Here is a 15433-nt window from a genome sequence, read left to right on the forward strand (position 1 = left end):
ACAAAGGAACCCGATTCAATGATAATGCGGGAAAACAACCCGACTGAACCCGACCTTTTCTGCCATACTGAAACCAAAAATTGAAGCCCTGCCCTCACCTGTTTTATTGTCATTTTTGTTTCGTAAAATTGACCAAAACGTTGGAGAATAAGGGACGGGGTGACGTATTCTATACCTACACTCTTACCTAATATAATCTGGGAAATATATAGCAACAAAGTAAAACTGGTTAAGGGATGTTATATTTTACGATTTGCATAGAACTTTACATCATAGCCGTCCTTCGATAGATAAAAGGAATAGCATCAATATAACAACAGTCAAATGGAATATCAGAATTAAAATAGTCCAAATAGTAAATTTCAAGTGAGAAAAAACGAACGCTTAACGAAAGAAACGAACGCAGTCCTTAATATCAAACACAACTTCACGCAACGTTACATAATCCTTAGGGAAGATTTTTTGCATCTTTCTTGTTCACTTCCCTCAGCTCGAAAAAGTAGCTCAAGATCACCAACCAGAAGAAGATGCCAATAGCTGTAGAAGAGCAACGAAAAATTAAAAACGGATGCAATTTGGCGTCAGGAAATTGCAAGTCAAATTTAACAAATTATGTTTATAGTAGGCTACCTGCTATAATAACACTCGCAGCAGCGTAACCTATCCCCATGGCTATCTCTTGTTCAATCCAATGTAAGATGGCGGAGTAGAACGTAAAGCCGATTCCTGTAAGCGCCGACAAGGGATTCAAAATCAGCCAAGGCAAAAGGAACCTGTGTTTGCGATTCTTCCAGGCGGCGATCACAACCAAAATGGAAACAAATATCGTTATAAGAGAGCTGATTATTAACAGGATTGAATATAACGGCGTGCCGGTATCTGTTGTATCTTCTAAAATAAATGTCAGACAGGTGTTAAATGTTATGTTTTAGCCATGACAAAACCAAATTTTTGATTGACCTGTACTACTATCGTCCATATTGTCGTCATTGGATTTTCCACTTGAAAGTGTCATTACCGCCTTAATAAATCCTGCAATACCACTGAACTAAAAAGGGCACAATATCAAACGCAATGGAGAATTCATTAAATTTGGCTTTGTTTTTTTAAATGGGAAAGTGTTGAACTGTACATGCTGTTATGCTATTACCAAAGAGAAGGTGCCAACCAGCTTGGCACCGGTTTGTAGCGAACAACAGCAGAACTTGTTCCACAAGTTGTTCATCGTTGATGTTTAATGAGAAACACGAAATATAAAATAAAAAAAAAACGTGAGGGTTACTCCAGGTGAAGTGAAACACAGCTGATCAGCACCGTCTCACAAGTGAAATTCGTTCTGACAACACGTTTATAAGTCACGGATTACTATTGCCCAACTTTCTTAGGGAGTTCCTTATCTTCATAAGACTTGTGCGTTGCTCCTCACGGCTGTGAAACAAAATGAAACAAAATAAAAGCTGATAAAATAATCAACACCCAGCATTTTGTCCACAATGTAGCTACCTAATACACAGTACATAATGAAATGCTGCACGACGACGGACAGTCAAACCGCGTTTGTTAAACCAACGGATGTGTTGAACACGGAAATCTACAGCCCTTCACGCAGTATAATGAAATAAGCGGTGCTGACAAATGTAAACGCAGAAACGCTAAACAAATGATATGTATTAATTATTTGAACATTATGAAATTTGATTTCAATTTAATTTGATTTTAATTATTTTGTGTATTGGGGGGAATTCTAAATATCTTGACTGACATTCTCAGAATCATTTAATGACGTATTTACATCATTTTTTTTTCTTTGTTCATTTTTTTGTCAAGTTCAAATAAATGGTTGCTTCTGATGAGCGCACTTCTGGCGAATTATCGTCATTGTCTTTATGGTTTTCGGGATCTAGAAAATCGGAAGAACGTCTAGTACTCGTTGGGCTTCCCTTCTCTAACGCCACGTTTACATACGACGATAATAAAGTTTCAGGTTCGGTGATTTCCCCGTCCGTTTTTGACCGTTGTTTTCCCTTTTCCCGTTTTTTTTGCTCGGTTAGTTCTTTACGGTAGCTGTAGACCACCAAACACATGTAGAATTCGATCCCTGCAACAAGGTAAATTGATGCGCGTTTGAGAAAAACACAAGAAAGAATAAGGGACCTGATATTATTTTTCCATCATTTTGGTTTCAATGGATGTCGTTTGCGTACCTGATGCGATTAGACTGGCGGCAATGGAACTTGCTCTTTCGATAGGATGCTCGTCAGCGAAAATGCCGTCATGTAACTGGGAGCCAACACCTAAAAACACTAAAAACGGATGCGCAAAGAGCCAAGGTAAGAGATACCCCGCATAACTATTCTTCCAGGCCGCACGCAGTAGAGGCAAGGTAACGACAATAGTTACGGTAGAAACGATTGTCCAACCGTTAAGGTAAGGTGATGTCGTTATTTCTATGCGATTTGATAATGAAGTGAGCGTGTAGAATCATAAAATACAAATGACAAAGTACGAATTGAATTTTATAGCCAATTACCATTTTTGAAGGGAGTAATAATAGCATCTACTGGATTTAAATAGGGCGTATCGATAAAAGCCATTTTAAATCCCAGCAATCCGCACGCCTAAGTTGTTAAAAATGATTAAGTGAAAATGAAGGAAGAAATTATTTTTGACTTGTATCTTACCAAAGAGAATAGGCCAATCAGTTTGGTTCCAGTTTGTAAGGAAAAACAACTAAAGAATTTATTTAACTTGAGGTACATGCTGGTGATGAGTTGCGGATGGCTAAACAATAAAAAAAAAACCAAGATGTAGCCATAAAAACGTACGTTTCATCTTTACTGAAACAGAATTTTAAAAATATTAATAATAATACTTGTTCTTACCATAGTTTTACTGAGAAAAACAAAAGTTTAACCGTCAGAGTTCTTCATATGCGATCTTGTGTAAAAGAAAAGCCGTGTCGCAATACAACGCCGGACAAATTCATATCAGATAACTATGTATATACAGTATAATAAGTAAATATAAGTACACTTTATCAGATATAATCAGATATGATTACAGGAGAAGTCCATAAATGCCGCCAGACGCGCGCATGCGCATCGGCAAAGAGGGAGAGACACCGCATCATGACACCTATCCTTTTATTACGTTTATAATAGGAATTTAGAATTAATTTCAAAGGAAAGTGAGTCAAATTTAACAAATTTTTATAGTACCTGAACTATACTAACACTCGCAGCAGCGTAACCTATTCCCATGGCCAACTCTTGGTGCCGGTATGAAGCGAACAACAGAAGCAACACGTTTGCAAAAAGATATTCATTGTTTATGTAACGAGAAACCGACGCCCGAAAAAGAAAAGAACGTAATAAATTGGGCTGAGCGCAGCTATTGATGAACTCACTCGTGTGTCAGGTGAGACCCGTTCTGAACGACACGCTGCAACACCACCTGTTATAAATATTGAGTGTCTGCGAGAATAATAAACTTGACTCATGTCAGCACTTATTACAACCGTGCACTCCCCGTTTGCCTTTTACTTTCAATGAGAAGGTTAAACCTTTATCGACAAGACTTATCCTAATATAGCCTATAGATTGGTACGCATTGCGTTCCTCTACTCGACTGTAAAAAATATAAGAAAAGAAGCTTCCACAGATTTTAGGTCGACATCAATCACAAGAGTAGAAGCAACGTTACAGGAAAATTTAAAAAAACAAAAAACACTTCGTCTTTTAGCGTCTATCAAAAATGTTATTATTTTCATAGACATTTACAGAGGCCTTGTACAAATAAGGTACTACATTTTAAGATAGACCTCTATGTCTATATCAGTATATCACAGACAAGAAATACTTGCCATTTAATGGAACAACTAATAATTAAGCTTGACACCCTGGCACGCGAAAATGTTTGCGCTTATCTATAACGCAATCACTTTCAAACTCGAGAAAAAATTTTGCCCTCATGCGATCGATACACACTGTCGTTAAAAGCCACTAAGTCATAATCAATCATGTTCCGATCTGAGAATTGTTGTAGTTTTGCGTCTTCTTTCAGTTCCAGGTAGTAGCTGAAGACCACCAACCAGAAGAAAAGCCAAAGCCCTAGATAACAACGGCAATTTAGAACAAGCAATGTTTAATCTAATTTCACTTGAATAAAATACAAGTCGCCGAGCGTACCTGCTCCAACGATAGAGCCAATCAGGTAACCTATTCCAATTCCATAGCCTCCAGCAATGGATAAAAATACGCCGAAGAATAACGAGTAGCCAATCACGATAAGAAATGTAATCGCTTCTAATATGATCCACGGCAAAAGGAACATGGGCTTGTGATTTTTCCAAGCCGAGATCAATAGGAAAATCGTGGTGGCAATCGTCAAGGTTGACCCGATGATTCGAATGATATTATTAGCACCTGACATTGCGTAATTATGAGTAACAAGATTTAGTGAATTATTTGTTCGGGAAATCACATGTTGTAAGATATCTGCTTCTTTATTGACAGCCACAGCATTGGATATACTGTCAACTATACCCAAAATGAAACCTATAGTTCCAACTACCTGTGAAAAATATAAAAAAAAAAAAATCACCATGTCAATTTAGTTAATTATTTCAGGATAGTTAAGTACAGAAATAGAACGAAAACAAATTAGAAATTTGTAAATTACTTACCAAACATATGACACCGACTATTTTAGTGCCGGTTTGGAGTGAGCAGCCGCAGCAAAATTGTTTCAATCGGCAATATTTCATTTCGGTGTCGCCAAATAAAAGCCGGGTAGCTGTACTGAAGTTGAATTTGGCATACTGGCTTATAAAATATTAAAAAACGAATGATCATCTACCAAAATACCCATCACGTTACCTCAATACCTTATCTCGTGAACAAAATAACGGTGGAAATTCCCAATTGAAATGGAGCGATACTTTTTTCCTGATAGTATTCAAACAAAACTGCATTGGAGCAGGAGCAAAGCAGGCACTGCAGTGGAATTTTGTATATTTTAATTTATTCGAATTGTTATTCTAACAACGAACGAAATCTGAACGAGCGTTATTAAAAAGACTCGATGGAATCGCCATTTCTGTAGTGTCATGTGCAAGACAGGTATAAATACCTAAAAATCAAAAGCAGACATATTAATAATTAGGCGAATATACGTGTTCCGATTTATCAGGGGAAGTAAAACACTGAAACAGCCATAAAATTGACTGCATGTCTTGATACTTGCCCAAGCTGAAATTTCATCCGCATTCCGACATGCAAGCAAACAACTCGATTGCAAGTTATTATCTGGTTTTAACCTTTGAAAAAATAACGCTTCTTTGTTTATAGTTCGTCTGCATCCGCTTGAGTTCGAGACTTATCTAATCATATTCCAGGATAAGCATTTATATTTTTTTTATTTTACCAACATAAAATTAAAAAAAAAAGCGTAATTATATCGCAATTGCCGACAAGGTTAAATTTCACGTTTGAATTTTGATCGACGTTTCAAAAACAAATGGCAGATGTGAAATTTAAAAAGAAAATGCTGACTTGTACTTTTCGTAACCGACAGATGGTTATAGTTAACAAATCTTACACTAGTCTATTGTGAGCAAATGTTTTTCGCATTCAACAATCACGATGGTCGTTTTCTCTTCCACTTTGGGCTGCTTCTTCGTTACTGCCTTCAGTTCGTGATAGTAGCTATAAACCACCAGCCAAAAGTAGATGCCGATTACTGCAGAAATGAAGGCAATTAAATCAGACCCAAAATATTTGAGTAAAAATCTTTAGTCATACTTGATGCACCGAGACCGAGAGTCATAAAAATCAATCCCGATATATTCGGCACGGCTATTAAAAGACAAATGCCAATGTATAATGAAGAGACGATGCCTGTAATTATCGACAAGACTTGAAGAATTAGCCAAGGCAATAAAAGCATCGGCCGGTTATTCTTCGTAGCGGATACCAAAACCAAAATGATTGCGGTCACCAAGAAAATGGTAGAAATTATACGTCCGATAAATTTAAAGGAGACTATTCCGCCTTCTACAGACAGAGATACGTAGATTATATTAACGCATTCATTGATATTTATCACAATGTTATTACCAACATCAGACGCATCGCTTGAAGTCGACAAAAGAAAAATGACGAGTCCAATTATTTGAAATATCTGCAAAAAATGAATTGAATCAAAATTCGTTTCGTCGTCATCTGTCAAAAGTGTGTATGTCATATTTACCAAAGACAAAGCGCCAACCACCTTTGTACCAGTTTGTAGCGAACAACCGCAACAAAATTGGTTGACTCTAATTTTTGTTTTCATTCTCTAGCTGGGTATGAACGACAATGGCGTGTTCTAGTTTCAGCACAGAAATGCAACTGCGCCACGAATCTTTATTCAGTTTTAATATATTAAAAGGAAAAATGTGTGGGATTCGAGATAAATTTAATGATTATCTTATCTTATCTAATTTCATTAATACAAAAAGGTTCGATCTAATTATTAATTACTCACACATGAAGGTCTACTTTCATTTAAAAATCAGTCTGATGCCATCAAATTCTGACGATAATTAACATGACTAGACTAATATCGTTTGAATTTCATCTGAATAACCGTTTCATCTCTGGAATAACAGTTGACTACCATAGATCGGCAACACTTATCTAACACAAATAACAAACCCAGATGTTGATAACGAAAAACAAAAATTTCTGCACTTGCGTCTAACCACAATAACAAATTGTATCCAAGTTTTAGTTTGTCATTATCAGTATAGAGACTACGTGAGAGAGTTGCCCACCAATAACAAAGAAACCAGTTTTAATGAGAACCAACACAAAATGAAAACGCAACGATACAGACCAATCCATCTCGGAAAATGAGCGAAAAGAAACCAAAAGCAGCTAACACTATGGCATAAAGAACGCACACATACGTAAGACCTAAAAATAAATCTTGACCTGCATACTCCATTTGCCACTGAGAGAAAAATGACTCAATCAATCATGAAACTGCTCTGCACCTTTCTCTGTTTCCTGTTGCTCAATCATCGCCTTAACCTTCAGTTCTTGATAGTAACTGAGAACCACTAACCAGAAGTAGAACCCTAGAGCTAATATCCAACAGAAGAAGATAGAAAAGTCAAAATCTAAGCAAAACACAAAGTATTTACGTACCTCCTACAGCACAAGCGCCCAATATGTTACCTATTCCTGTTGGAATACCTGCTGCTATGAACACAACAGCCCAAAAGAGCAAGAACGAACAAAAAGCAATCAACGCTGTAATTTGCATCACGAGCCAAGGCAACAGCAGCCTGGGCATACGATTCTTCCACGTGGAGAACAGAACAAGAGCGGTGGTGAGCATCGACAAAACCGCATGACCGATGCACAAATAATAATACATAATATTGTCTATAAAAATCCCAATAGGCAAACATAAATAGAGTAATCAAAATCATTAAATCTAATTCAAATTAAATTGGGCACTTACCATTTAGCGAAATCGGTCGGAAAGTGGAGATGTTGATTGCTCTCACAATGATGACTCCAATTGAAGTTGCCTGTTCAACACACTTGTTAAATGATGGCACAGATAATAGCACTATACTGCTTATCACATTTATACCAATGAGGAGACGCCAATTGCTATGGTACCAGTCCGGAGTGAACAGCCACAACAGCATTCGTCTAATTTGCACATGGTACACCAGGAAGAAACAACAACTTGATAGAACAACACTTAACTTTAACTCGTTACAGAGGCAGACAGCCACGTTCCTGGTGGACTGGACTGCGCCGAGACTAACACAAGACTGAGAGACTCTAGAATAATCGATCTCTACTTCATTCGATCGATTGTTAAAACCCAAGGTCAGATGAAACTGAAAACAGGTTCATTTGCATAACAAAAGACAAAAGATACAAAAGAAAACTTTCTTGTTCACCATTTTGGAAAAAGAAATGCATTGCCAATTGCCATTCAAACTCAATTTGATATCCATTTTACGTGAACTTGAGATTTGAAGTGGTTTCGAGGGGCGTTTCTTATGTCATTACGTCTTAATTGATTTTAGAGCAAACAAAATCCATCGTCAGGAAACATTAAAGAAAATTGTATCTATTACTGGTGCGTATACTCTTCAGTGAGCCAAATCGACTTGCATGTCGACTCGCATGTCTATTTGATAAAAATATTCCTGATTACATCTGTATAGATTTTCGTCAATGGTACAAACGGAGAGGCTAATATAAGCACAAATGTCAAAAACGTTTTGGAATCGCCCATAGGTCACTGTAACTGCTAGGCTAAAAATAGCATTCCAAAGTCCAAATCTAGCTTAAAAGTTTTTACCTGCTTGTACCGGAACTAAGATAACTGACTCTTTGGTGTAGAAACATGTTTATTTGAACCCAATAACAACACGGGAAATCACAATTGTACAGCAATAATAACTAAGCTTGTATAATAAACATAGCAGGGAAATAAATTAATATAAAAAGAAAATTGTACAATAAATCGCCAGACATCAGCACACATATTTGTATCTTATTACTTCTGCTTTCAAACTTGATGAAAGAATAATTACTGCCAATAATTTGATTTCAACATTTGTGATACCGCATCGCATTTTTCTCTTCGGGTCGGGTCTTCATGTCTGCCTTGTTAAGTTCGTGATAGTAACTGTAAACCACCAGCCAGTAGTAGGAACAAATCGCTACATTTTTTCAAAGAGAAACAAAAGAATTTAATTTTCATACCAACCAATTACGTCACAGTATTTTACCTCCTCCAATGCAAGCGCCTAAAATGAAACTTGTTCCATAGTAAACTGCGTTTGCTAGTATGGCCAATATTCCCAAGTAAAACCAGTAGATGACAGCCGTAATCAACGACAAAAATTTGATGACCAACCAAGGCGACAGCAAATTTGGTTTGCGATTCTTCCAGGCGGCGATCAGAACGGGAACCGTGGCGAAGATCGTGAAACCGGAACCGATCATCTGACCCATGTAGAAATAAAACCGCATATGGTCCCCTGCAATTCGTGAATACATAATAATAATGCATCAATCGCCAAAATAATTTTTATTTTTTTACCATCGTCAATACTCAAACCGGAAATGATAATTGCTGCCTCGATGAATCCAGTAATGCCGGCAAACTAAATTAAAATTTAATTTCTTTTAATTTTTCCTCTTAACTTATCCGAACTAGTAAAATCGAATTTTAATTTACCATAACGACGATGCCAATAATTATGGTACCAGCCCGGAGGGAAAATCCGCAACAGCATTGGCTTAATTTGAAATTCATTTCGGTATATGACTAGAGAAAATCAGAGCCGGACGGAAGAAGATCTTACGGGTCCTCTGTAGACTATAGGTAGGTAGGTAGACTATAGGTCCTTCCAGGCCCAGCTTCCGCACAGCACTACTGTCTACTAAAAATTTTTGGCCACAAAGAAAAATATATTTCAAGGTTGAAAAAAGAAAGAATATCTTCTTATTTATAGAAATTTGCCATCATGAAAAAAGAAATAACCATTTCATCGTTTCAATTTTTGTCGTCTCTAACCCTTGGTTTTGGATGAGAAAAGGTGGTAATTGCATTCACGTGTTACCTTGGAAATCCTTTCGATCCCTGCCTCATTTCTTTTCTTAGGAATGGGATAGAATAACGAGATAAAATCTAAGTTTCTTTTTATGTAATTTTTTTAGTAGCCCATTAATTTAACTTTATGTAGTATTAAAATAAGAAAAGCAATCATTTTGCTAAATGTTCTATATTTCCTGGAAAACAACTGAAATTTCACTTTTTATTTCGCTTTGCATTCGACCCAACATTTTTGGCAATAATAGGCATGAGTAACACGGATAAGAACACAATTTAGATAATGAAATAACTGTACAACCACTGCAGTGATAACGGAAAAAACATCTGCATTGCACCAGTTTTAACAAAATTACGAAATGAAAACACCAAATGTGCATTTAAATTTCAACTATTAACTATGAACGAATATCACTTATTAATGCAAAACTGCACTTAGACTATTATTACATTTTTATCAACATATTCATAATCTATCAGTGGGCTTTTCTCGTCCGGGATCATGACATTGCTCGTCTTCATTTCAAAATAGTAATTGAAGACCACCAGCCAAAAGTAAAAACAAATTGCTGAAATATTCGATAAAGTCAAATAAATTTGTTAAAATTAAATTGCAAGGGAAACTTTTACACTATCACCTGTAGCAAGGAGACTGACGGCCAGAAAAGCCATTCCAGTACTGGTCCCCATTCGGATAGTTAACAGGGTTCCAAAATATATCGAGTTGCCAATCATGACAGGCAACGTCGATCCTTCGAGCACGAGCCAAGGAACGAGAAGCATCGGCCAGCGATCCTTCCAGGCGGCAATCAGAACACAAGCGGCCGCTGCCATGCCAACTCCCAAAGAAATGATGGGATCGATGGAATCATTTGTCAGCATTTCTTCGATTTCTACAAATGCAATCAAATATAATTAATTATGAGGGTACAGGGAATAATAAACACTTTATACCATTATCGATGTTAAAATTGGACTTCATTTTAATTATAGCCAGAACGAATACTCCAATTTCGATGAGCTGTGAATAAATTAAACGACTAGAAAATGAGTAATTAATTGTTTGAACGATTAATTTACCATGGAAATAAAGCCAATAATTTTCGTTCCAGTTCTGAGAGAACAACCGCAACAGCATTCGTCGAATTCGTGAATTTTCATGTTTGTTCTTGGAACTAAGTTGCGTGTTGGCGTGAGAAAGACGATACCTATCAAGTCCAGACTAGATGTCCACTCTGTTGACGGGCTAGAATAGAACCCTATGAAATGGCCGACTTTTTGTTTTCTCAAAATTCTAAGGAAAAAGGGAGGGTAAGCAAATTTTTCTTATGGAAATTTTTTGTCGTCCCAAACCCTTATATGCAAATGGTCTCCCGTCCTCTGCTTCCGTCTGACCCCTTTTCCTAGGGATAGATTCAAGGTCTGAAATCTTACCACACCCCTTTCTTTATTTAAATTTGCGACTTTGAATAATCGCCCACTTTATTCTATCCGATTTGATCTCGTCTAAATGAATATAAAGTAAATCAAAGATTTGACTGGATTAAAAATACGCTTGCGTTTGTATTTTCAATGATAAGGTAATTATAGCGCCTCAGCATAAAAGTATTGACTAAGCATAATTATGATAAACATGAAACTATATATAATTAATGTGGATTCAACATTAACTCGTCCTTTTAAAGTGTTATGGTTCATAAAAGATATGCCGTGTCTTTCTCGTACAAATGAGCAATTTTGAGTTCCGGAGTTTCTTCAATGGTTTTCGGTTGGTTCTTGATTGCCCTCAACTGATGAAAATAGTTGAATATCACCCTATAGAAGTACATACTTGCAACTGTTGATATTGATTAACATAGGGAAGATAAAAAGATGCAATCAATTATTACAGACCGCACTACTATTCGTTATAAATCATTATACGCACCTAATGAAACGAGATGGGAAAAGATACTCAAACTGATTTCCTGATTTTGGCTAACGACAGAAATGTAGCCCATAGATAAACAGTAAATAAAAGATACCAATGCTACTGGTAAAATAAAGCTCTGCAATATGAGCCAAGGCAGAAGGAGCATAGGGATGCGATTCTGGTGGGCAGCAAACAGAAGAGGAACGGCCACCACAACCGATCCCACCGAAACGCCGAACTGGACATACGTTTCAACTAGTCAAAGATTATTACACGATTTAGCTGTGGAAATTTGTATAGCTGAACAAATTAAATTGTTAGATAATCAATATACCTCGTATATTGTTGAATGCGACACTTGTCATGTAATCATATAATATGATTGCTATAGTCATTCCGCCTACCTGTTGGGAAATAAGTGACACGCATTTTTAGTACATGGAAAAAGACGCTTAATCAAATACTGTCGATTTGTTACCAGATTTAGGGTGCCAATCTTTTTAGCTCCGGATTGAAGTGAGGATCCGCAACAACATTGAGTTAACTTGAAACACATTCTGGCAGAGGACTGATGCGCTAACAATGTATAGGTAGACCAAATAACTCAGAAATTGTTCTTTACTGTGGCAAATTGAAACGGCAACTGACAGCCAGTGACAAAGGCGTGAAGTATTTATCCTCAATTTACATTGTTTTGTACACAAATTTTAAATGTAAGTGTGATAGCAAAACCACATTTGTTTTACCAGCTCCGGCTCTGACAAATTTTTTTCTTACCACACTGAAAAAACCACTTCCTTTTTATACCACCTACGCACGTTTTAATCCAAGACTTGAAAACCAACAACATGGTAGGAAAATTTGTGGAAAATTTAATGCCATTAAAATTAGGGGGAAATCCAAATAACTTTAATTTTGACTTCCATACCATATCGTCAAGGTGGACAGTATAGGGATTAGTGAGAGGAATAAGGCATATAACTTTTATTCTATTAAGATTATTTTTCTTTTTACAAGCACAGGTTCCAAAGATATTTAGATCATTAGGCTAATAAATAACTAATAATTCCCTTGGTTACATTGGCAGTTCGATCAAAATGAAGGCGACTTTATTATTCGTATCACAGCAAATTTCTTGCATTACATTCAGTATAATTTTTAGATAAGAAAATGAATCATAAAAGTGGTTGTTTTATCTCCCGATTACTGCATGAGTCACAGTCGTATATAGTTAGGCAAAAGAATAAATGGCAATTCACAACAATTCCGTTGTGGAGAAAAAAACGTAACATTTTCTATATCCTTCATAAAATTGTTCTTTCAACACTTATTGGTCCAACGTGGTTTTTCTTCAGTTCGTTGTAGTAGCTGTAGACAATTAGCCAGAACCATATGGCTATTAATAATTTGTATTGTCGTAGTAAGACACAGAAGTAGGAGAAAAATTTGAAAAGAAAAAACAACAAACAGACGAATAATTATTTATCCAGCTGATAAAAGACTAATTTAAATTTTTTAAAATATTAATTAAAATACCCTATTAAAATATTCCAATTAATTAAAATATATTTTATAAAATTAGTAGAGACTTACCGATTATGGTGGTGGGAGCGATGTAGACTAACACGTTTAACAAGATGCAAATGGTAATAATCCCGATGAGGAATGTCGTAGCCCCTATCCCGAGCCACGGCATCAGGAACCTCAGAGGACGTTTCTTAAGGGCGACCACAACAAGCGGAATCGAGCAAACTATTAGATTGATCGAAATGATGACCACCAACATGAAAATACACAAATACTTCATGTTTCCTGCCATTCGACGAATGAAATTAACAGGTAAAATTCTTTGACATATTTTTTAAAATTCATTTAAAGCAGATCTACAAACCTGGAATGTATGGCAAAATCTGAGTGAGACCGAACGAAGCCACTATGAGTCCTATAGCACCCAAAAACTGTGGGAAAATAGGTGAATCAAATGAAATCTGATCGTTATTTGGGTGTGTCAATCCCGGATTTCAGGTAGGTTTTGTTACCGTGGATAGAACACCAACAATTAGGGTGCCAATTCTCAGTGAGAATTCGCACGTGCAATGCTTTTTAAGTTTACGACACATAATTATAAGCTCTATACGGCCTGGAAACGACCAGTGCTGAAAAAATCCATCCGCAAACTAAACTGAGAGTCCGTGACTGTACCCGAGCAAGCTTTCACCTGAGCAACAAGTAAATAGGTTAAACCATAGCTTCAAATGACGAGTCTGGATTCGAGAGCGATTTTTTTAATTCGTTTTCTAACCAGTTTCCAATGAAGTAAAATGTATACATGAACCAAAAGAAATAGAGACTATTGAACTCAGCAATGTAAACCTGTTTGAAACTTGTAGCCTTTACAAAAATGACTTAATTTGGTATGTATAGCATGCCATGCAAGTCAAAACATGGGGCTACTATATACTACTGCATATAGCAATCAGTTTCACAATGTAAAACTTTTTTTTCCAAAAATCAATGATACCGAATTGTGTAACATATGTTTTTATTCATTTAAAGGTTCTTTAAAATGATTTAGCCATTTTCTCCGGATATGTCCATTTAGACATAGGGATCAGACCGATCAGTAATTTTTATTAATCATCATGATTGGCTGTTCGGAATCAGTTGAAACTTTGGACGCAGCAAATCATTCGCGCCACCTGGAAATTCATTGCCAAACGGATAGTAAGGCGATAACAATCGCAAGTTCGCAATCAGTTCTCAAAAGTATTCGGTCGTGCAAGGTTTTGTTTTCAAACTCCCGTCATTTGATTACCTATAGTTATCAAGTTTCTTCAAGTGAGCATCGTCATCAGAATGAGCGTAATAGTCAATCAATGTGGTTTCTCTCTACAAACTGGTACCAAAATACTTGGATGGCTTTACTTGGTAATAATCTTATTAGCAATAATTTTTCTTATGATTTCACCTGAGATAATGCTGTGTGTACAATTAATTTTAACTTTAATTATTGCTCCGAATTATTCATTAGATAGGTGGATTCTTACTTATGTTTCGGATTGCAATGATGATGCCTTACCATCCAGAAACCAATATTTTAATTGGTTGGATGGTTGGCTCGGTTGTTTGGATCGCAGTCAACATCCTGGTTTTATTTTCCGCCCATAAGAATAGCAGGCCCAGTCTTATGTTACCTTGGCTTATTTGCAAGGCCGTATTAATACTTGTAGGTATTGGCCTAGAAGTAGTCTTGTCCATATCTTTAATAATGGAATACCAACTTGATGACGCCGACCAAAGGGTTATTAGCTTTGGAAAGGAAATTGAAATCCTCTTCTTTTTTGCCTTCGGATTCGGTACGCATGTTAAAAGTTTAAAATTGGCGCGGAATAAGATGTAACATAATTTATTCTTTTTTTTCTTCTTTGTGAATTTTATTGCAGCCCTTGGCATCTACTTCTGGTTGGTCGTCTATAGCTACTACCAACAGCTGAAAGAAGAGCTATCGTCGTCAAAAAAAGACAAATTTAAATTTTCCAAATTCAATTCCAGTAACGACGTTTAGTATAGTTTGACTGGTTTGACGCTGCCAAATGTGGGTAGCGAACAGATTTTTGTGTTTTTTGTTTGTTTGTTTGTTTTTCAACTGATCAATTGGATTTTAATTGGTGCAAATCACTGAGTTGTAATCTCCCAAAATACAAGAAGTGAAACCCAGATGTTTGTTTCTGAAATATCCTTCCGCGTATCTCATATCAGAATGTTGATAAGAAAAAGGATCTATCCGGAATCCGGATAGATAAATAGGGCCGTTGATAGATACTGTTGATAATGATTTTCAATTCTTATAAACAAAAGAAGAAAGAAAATACAGAGGGGAGAGGGCGATTC

At 36.4% G+C, this 15433-nt stretch overlaps 7 protein-coding genes across 8 annotated transcripts; 1 reads left to right on the forward strand and 6 right to left on the reverse strand.

The window, feature by feature from the left end:
* Positions 1 to 546: 546 nt before the first annotated feature.
* On the reverse strand, positions 547 to 1624 carry LOC124207881. The gene is made up of 3 exons (XM_046605517.1): positions 1151 to 1624; positions 961 to 1048; positions 547 to 891 (listed from the first exon to the last, which is right to left on the reverse strand). The coding sequence occupies exons 1-3, from the start codon at positions 1223 to 1225 to the stop codon at positions 617 to 619; spliced, it is 438 nt and encodes a 145-aa protein (XP_046461473.1). The 5' UTR covers positions 1226 to 1624; the 3' UTR covers positions 547 to 616.
* Positions 1625 to 1648: 24 nt separating this feature from the next.
* On the reverse strand, positions 1649 to 2999 carry LOC124207877. Its single transcript, XM_046605513.1, has 5 exons — positions 2883 to 2999; positions 2682 to 2781; positions 2531 to 2618; positions 2205 to 2447; positions 1649 to 2098 (listed from the first exon to the last, which is right to left on the reverse strand). The coding sequence occupies exons 2-5, from the start codon at positions 2757 to 2759 to the stop codon at positions 1812 to 1814; spliced, it is 696 nt and encodes a 231-aa protein (XP_046461469.1). The 5' UTR covers positions 2760 to 2781; positions 2883 to 2999; the 3' UTR covers positions 1649 to 1811.
* A 917-nt stretch (positions 3000 to 3916) lies between these two features.
* On the reverse strand, positions 3917 to 7892 carry LOC124207878. 2 transcript variants are annotated; one of them, XR_006880171.1, is made up of 10 exons: positions 7645 to 7892; positions 7510 to 7579; positions 7191 to 7430; positions 6250 to 7126; positions 6117 to 6180; positions 5802 to 6053; positions 4886 to 5739; positions 4685 to 4823; positions 4188 to 4572; positions 3917 to 4109 (listed from the first exon to the last, which is right to left on the reverse strand). XR_006880171.1 is itself a non-coding variant. In XM_046605514.1 (4 exons), exons 1-4 carry the CDS (start codon positions 7717 to 7719, stop codon positions 7014 to 7016), a joined length of 498 nt encoding a protein of 165 aa, XP_046461470.1. In that variant the 5' UTR covers positions 7720 to 7863; the 3' UTR covers positions 6818 to 7013. The 2 variants fall into 2 exon arrangements, 1 of the variants encoding a protein (XP_046461470.1); XM_046605514.1 differs by lacking the exons at positions 3917 to 4109; positions 4188 to 4572; positions 4685 to 4823; ... (1 more) ...; positions 5802 to 6053; positions 6117 to 6180 and having other exon boundaries at positions 6818 to 7126; positions 7645 to 7863.
* A 509-nt stretch (positions 7893 to 8401) lies between these two features.
* On the reverse strand, positions 8402 to 9450 carry LOC124207884. The gene is made up of 4 exons (XM_046605519.1): positions 9256 to 9450; positions 9118 to 9181; positions 8804 to 9055; positions 8402 to 8734 (listed from the first exon to the last, which is right to left on the reverse strand). The coding sequence occupies exons 1-4, from the start codon at positions 9331 to 9333 to the stop codon at positions 8622 to 8624; spliced, it is 507 nt and encodes a 168-aa protein (XP_046461475.1). The 5' UTR covers positions 9334 to 9450; the 3' UTR covers positions 8402 to 8621.
* Positions 9451 to 9821: 371 nt separating this feature from the next.
* On the reverse strand, positions 9822 to 11034 carry LOC124207883. Its single transcript, XM_046605518.1, has 4 exons — positions 10711 to 11034; positions 10585 to 10651; positions 10269 to 10523; positions 9822 to 10199 (listed from the first exon to the last, which is right to left on the reverse strand). Exons 1-4 carry the CDS (start codon positions 10789 to 10791, stop codon positions 10066 to 10068), a joined length of 537 nt encoding a protein of 178 aa, XP_046461474.1. The 5' UTR covers positions 10792 to 11034; the 3' UTR covers positions 9822 to 10065.
* Positions 11035 to 11169: 135 nt separating this feature from the next.
* LOC124207885 lies at positions 11170 to 12187 on the reverse strand. The gene is made up of 4 exons (XM_046605520.1): positions 12021 to 12187; positions 11877 to 11946; positions 11558 to 11797; positions 11170 to 11467 (listed from the first exon to the last, which is right to left on the reverse strand). The coding sequence occupies exons 1-4, from the start codon at positions 12096 to 12098 to the stop codon at positions 11325 to 11327; spliced, it is 531 nt and encodes a 176-aa protein (XP_046461476.1). The 5' UTR covers positions 12099 to 12187; the 3' UTR covers positions 11170 to 11324.
* Positions 12188 to 14100: 1913 nt separating this feature from the next.
* LOC124207886 lies at positions 14101 to 15261 on the forward strand. Its single transcript, XM_046605522.1, has 3 exons — positions 14101 to 14470; positions 14574 to 14898; positions 14986 to 15261. The coding sequence occupies exons 1-3, from the start codon at positions 14399 to 14401 to the stop codon at positions 15105 to 15107; spliced, it is 519 nt and encodes a 172-aa protein (XP_046461478.1). The 5' UTR covers positions 14101 to 14398; the 3' UTR covers positions 15108 to 15261.
* The last annotated feature ends 172 nt before the right edge of the window (positions 15262 to 15433 follow it).

The sequence above is a fragment of the Daphnia pulex genome, chromosome 11 (assembly GCF_021134715.1).
Source record: "Daphnia pulex isolate KAP4 chromosome 11, ASM2113471v1".
NCBI classification, from domain to species: domain Eukaryota; kingdom Metazoa; phylum Arthropoda; class Branchiopoda; order Diplostraca; family Daphniidae; genus Daphnia; species Daphnia pulex.

Coding starts and splice junctions, on each gene's coding strand:
- LOC124207885 (XM_046605520.1), bottom strand. CDS start 12,098: ATGTGTTTCAAGTTAACTCAATGTTGTTGCGGATCCTCACTTCAATCC. Junction 11,947..12,020: donor AGATTGGCACCCTAAATCTG/GTAACAAATCGA, acceptor ATTTCCCAACAG/GTAGGCGGAATGACTATAGC. Junction 11,468..11,557: donor TTCCCATCTCGTTTCATTAG/GTGCGTATAATG, acceptor CAATATCAACAG/TTGCAAGTATGTACTTCTAT.
- LOC124207877 (XM_046605513.1), bottom strand. CDS start 2,759: ATGTACCTCAAGTTAAATAAATTCTTTAGTTGTTTTTCCTTACAAACT. Junction 2,619..2,681: donor TGATTGGCCTATTCTCTTTG/GTAAGATACAAG, acceptor TTAACAACTTAG/GCGTGCGGATTGCTGGGATT. Junction 2,099..2,204: donor CGCCAGTCTAATCGCATCAG/GTACGCAAACGA, acceptor ACCTTGTTGCAG/GGATCGAATTCTACATGTGT.
- LOC124207878 (XM_046605514.1), bottom strand. CDS start 7,719: ATGTGCAAATTAGACGAATGCTGTTGTGGCTGTTCACTCCGGACTGGT. Junction 7,580..7,644: donor CAATTGGCGTCTCCTCATTG/GTATAAATGTGA, acceptor TGTGTTGAACAG/GCAACTTCAATTGGAGTCAT. Junction 7,127..7,190: donor GGGCGCTTGTGCTGTAGGAG/GTACGTAAATAC, acceptor GTTGGATATTAG/CTCTAGGGTTCTACTTCTGG.
- LOC124207886 (XM_046605522.1), top strand. CDS start 14,399: ATGAGCGTAATAGTCAATCAATGTGGTTTCTCTCTACAAACTGGTACC. Junction 14,471..14,573: donor TACTTGGATGGCTTTACTTG/GTAATAATCTTA, acceptor ATTATTCATTAG/ATAGGTGGATTCTTACTTAT. Junction 14,899..14,985: donor CTTTTTTGCCTTCGGATTCG/GTACGCATGTTA, acceptor ATTTTATTGCAG/CCCTTGGCATCTACTTCTGG.
- LOC124207884 (XM_046605519.1), bottom strand. CDS start 9,333: ATGAATTTCAAATTAAGCCAATGCTGTTGCGGATTTTCCCTCCGGGCT. Junction 9,182..9,255: donor TTATTGGCATCGTCGTTATG/GTAAATTAAAAT, acceptor ATTTTAATTTAG/TTTGCCGGCATTACTGGATT. Junction 8,735..8,803: donor AGGCGCTTGCATTGGAGGAG/GTAAAATACTGT, acceptor GAAAAAATGTAG/CGATTTGTTCCTACTACTGG.
- LOC124207883 (XM_046605518.1), bottom strand. CDS start 10,791: ATGAAAATTCACGAATTCGACGAATGCTGTTGCGGTTGTTCTCTCAGA. Junction 10,524..10,584: donor CAATTTTAACATCGATAATG/GTATAAAGTGTT, acceptor TTGCATTTGTAG/AAATCGAAGAAATGCTGACA. Junction 10,200..10,268: donor CGTCAGTCTCCTTGCTACAG/GTGATAGTGTAA, acceptor CGAATATTTCAG/CAATTTGTTTTTACTTTTGG.
- LOC124207881 (XM_046605517.1), bottom strand. CDS start 1,225: ATGAACAACTTGTGGAACAAGTTCTGCTGTTGTTCGCTACAAACCGGT. Junction 1,049..1,150: donor TGGTTGGCACCTTCTCTTTG/GTAATAGCATAA, acceptor TGCCCTTTTTAG/TTCAGTGGTATTGCAGGATT. Junction 892..960: donor TATGGACGATAGTAGTACAG/GTCAATCAAAAA, acceptor CATTTATTTTAG/AAGATACAACAGATACCGGC.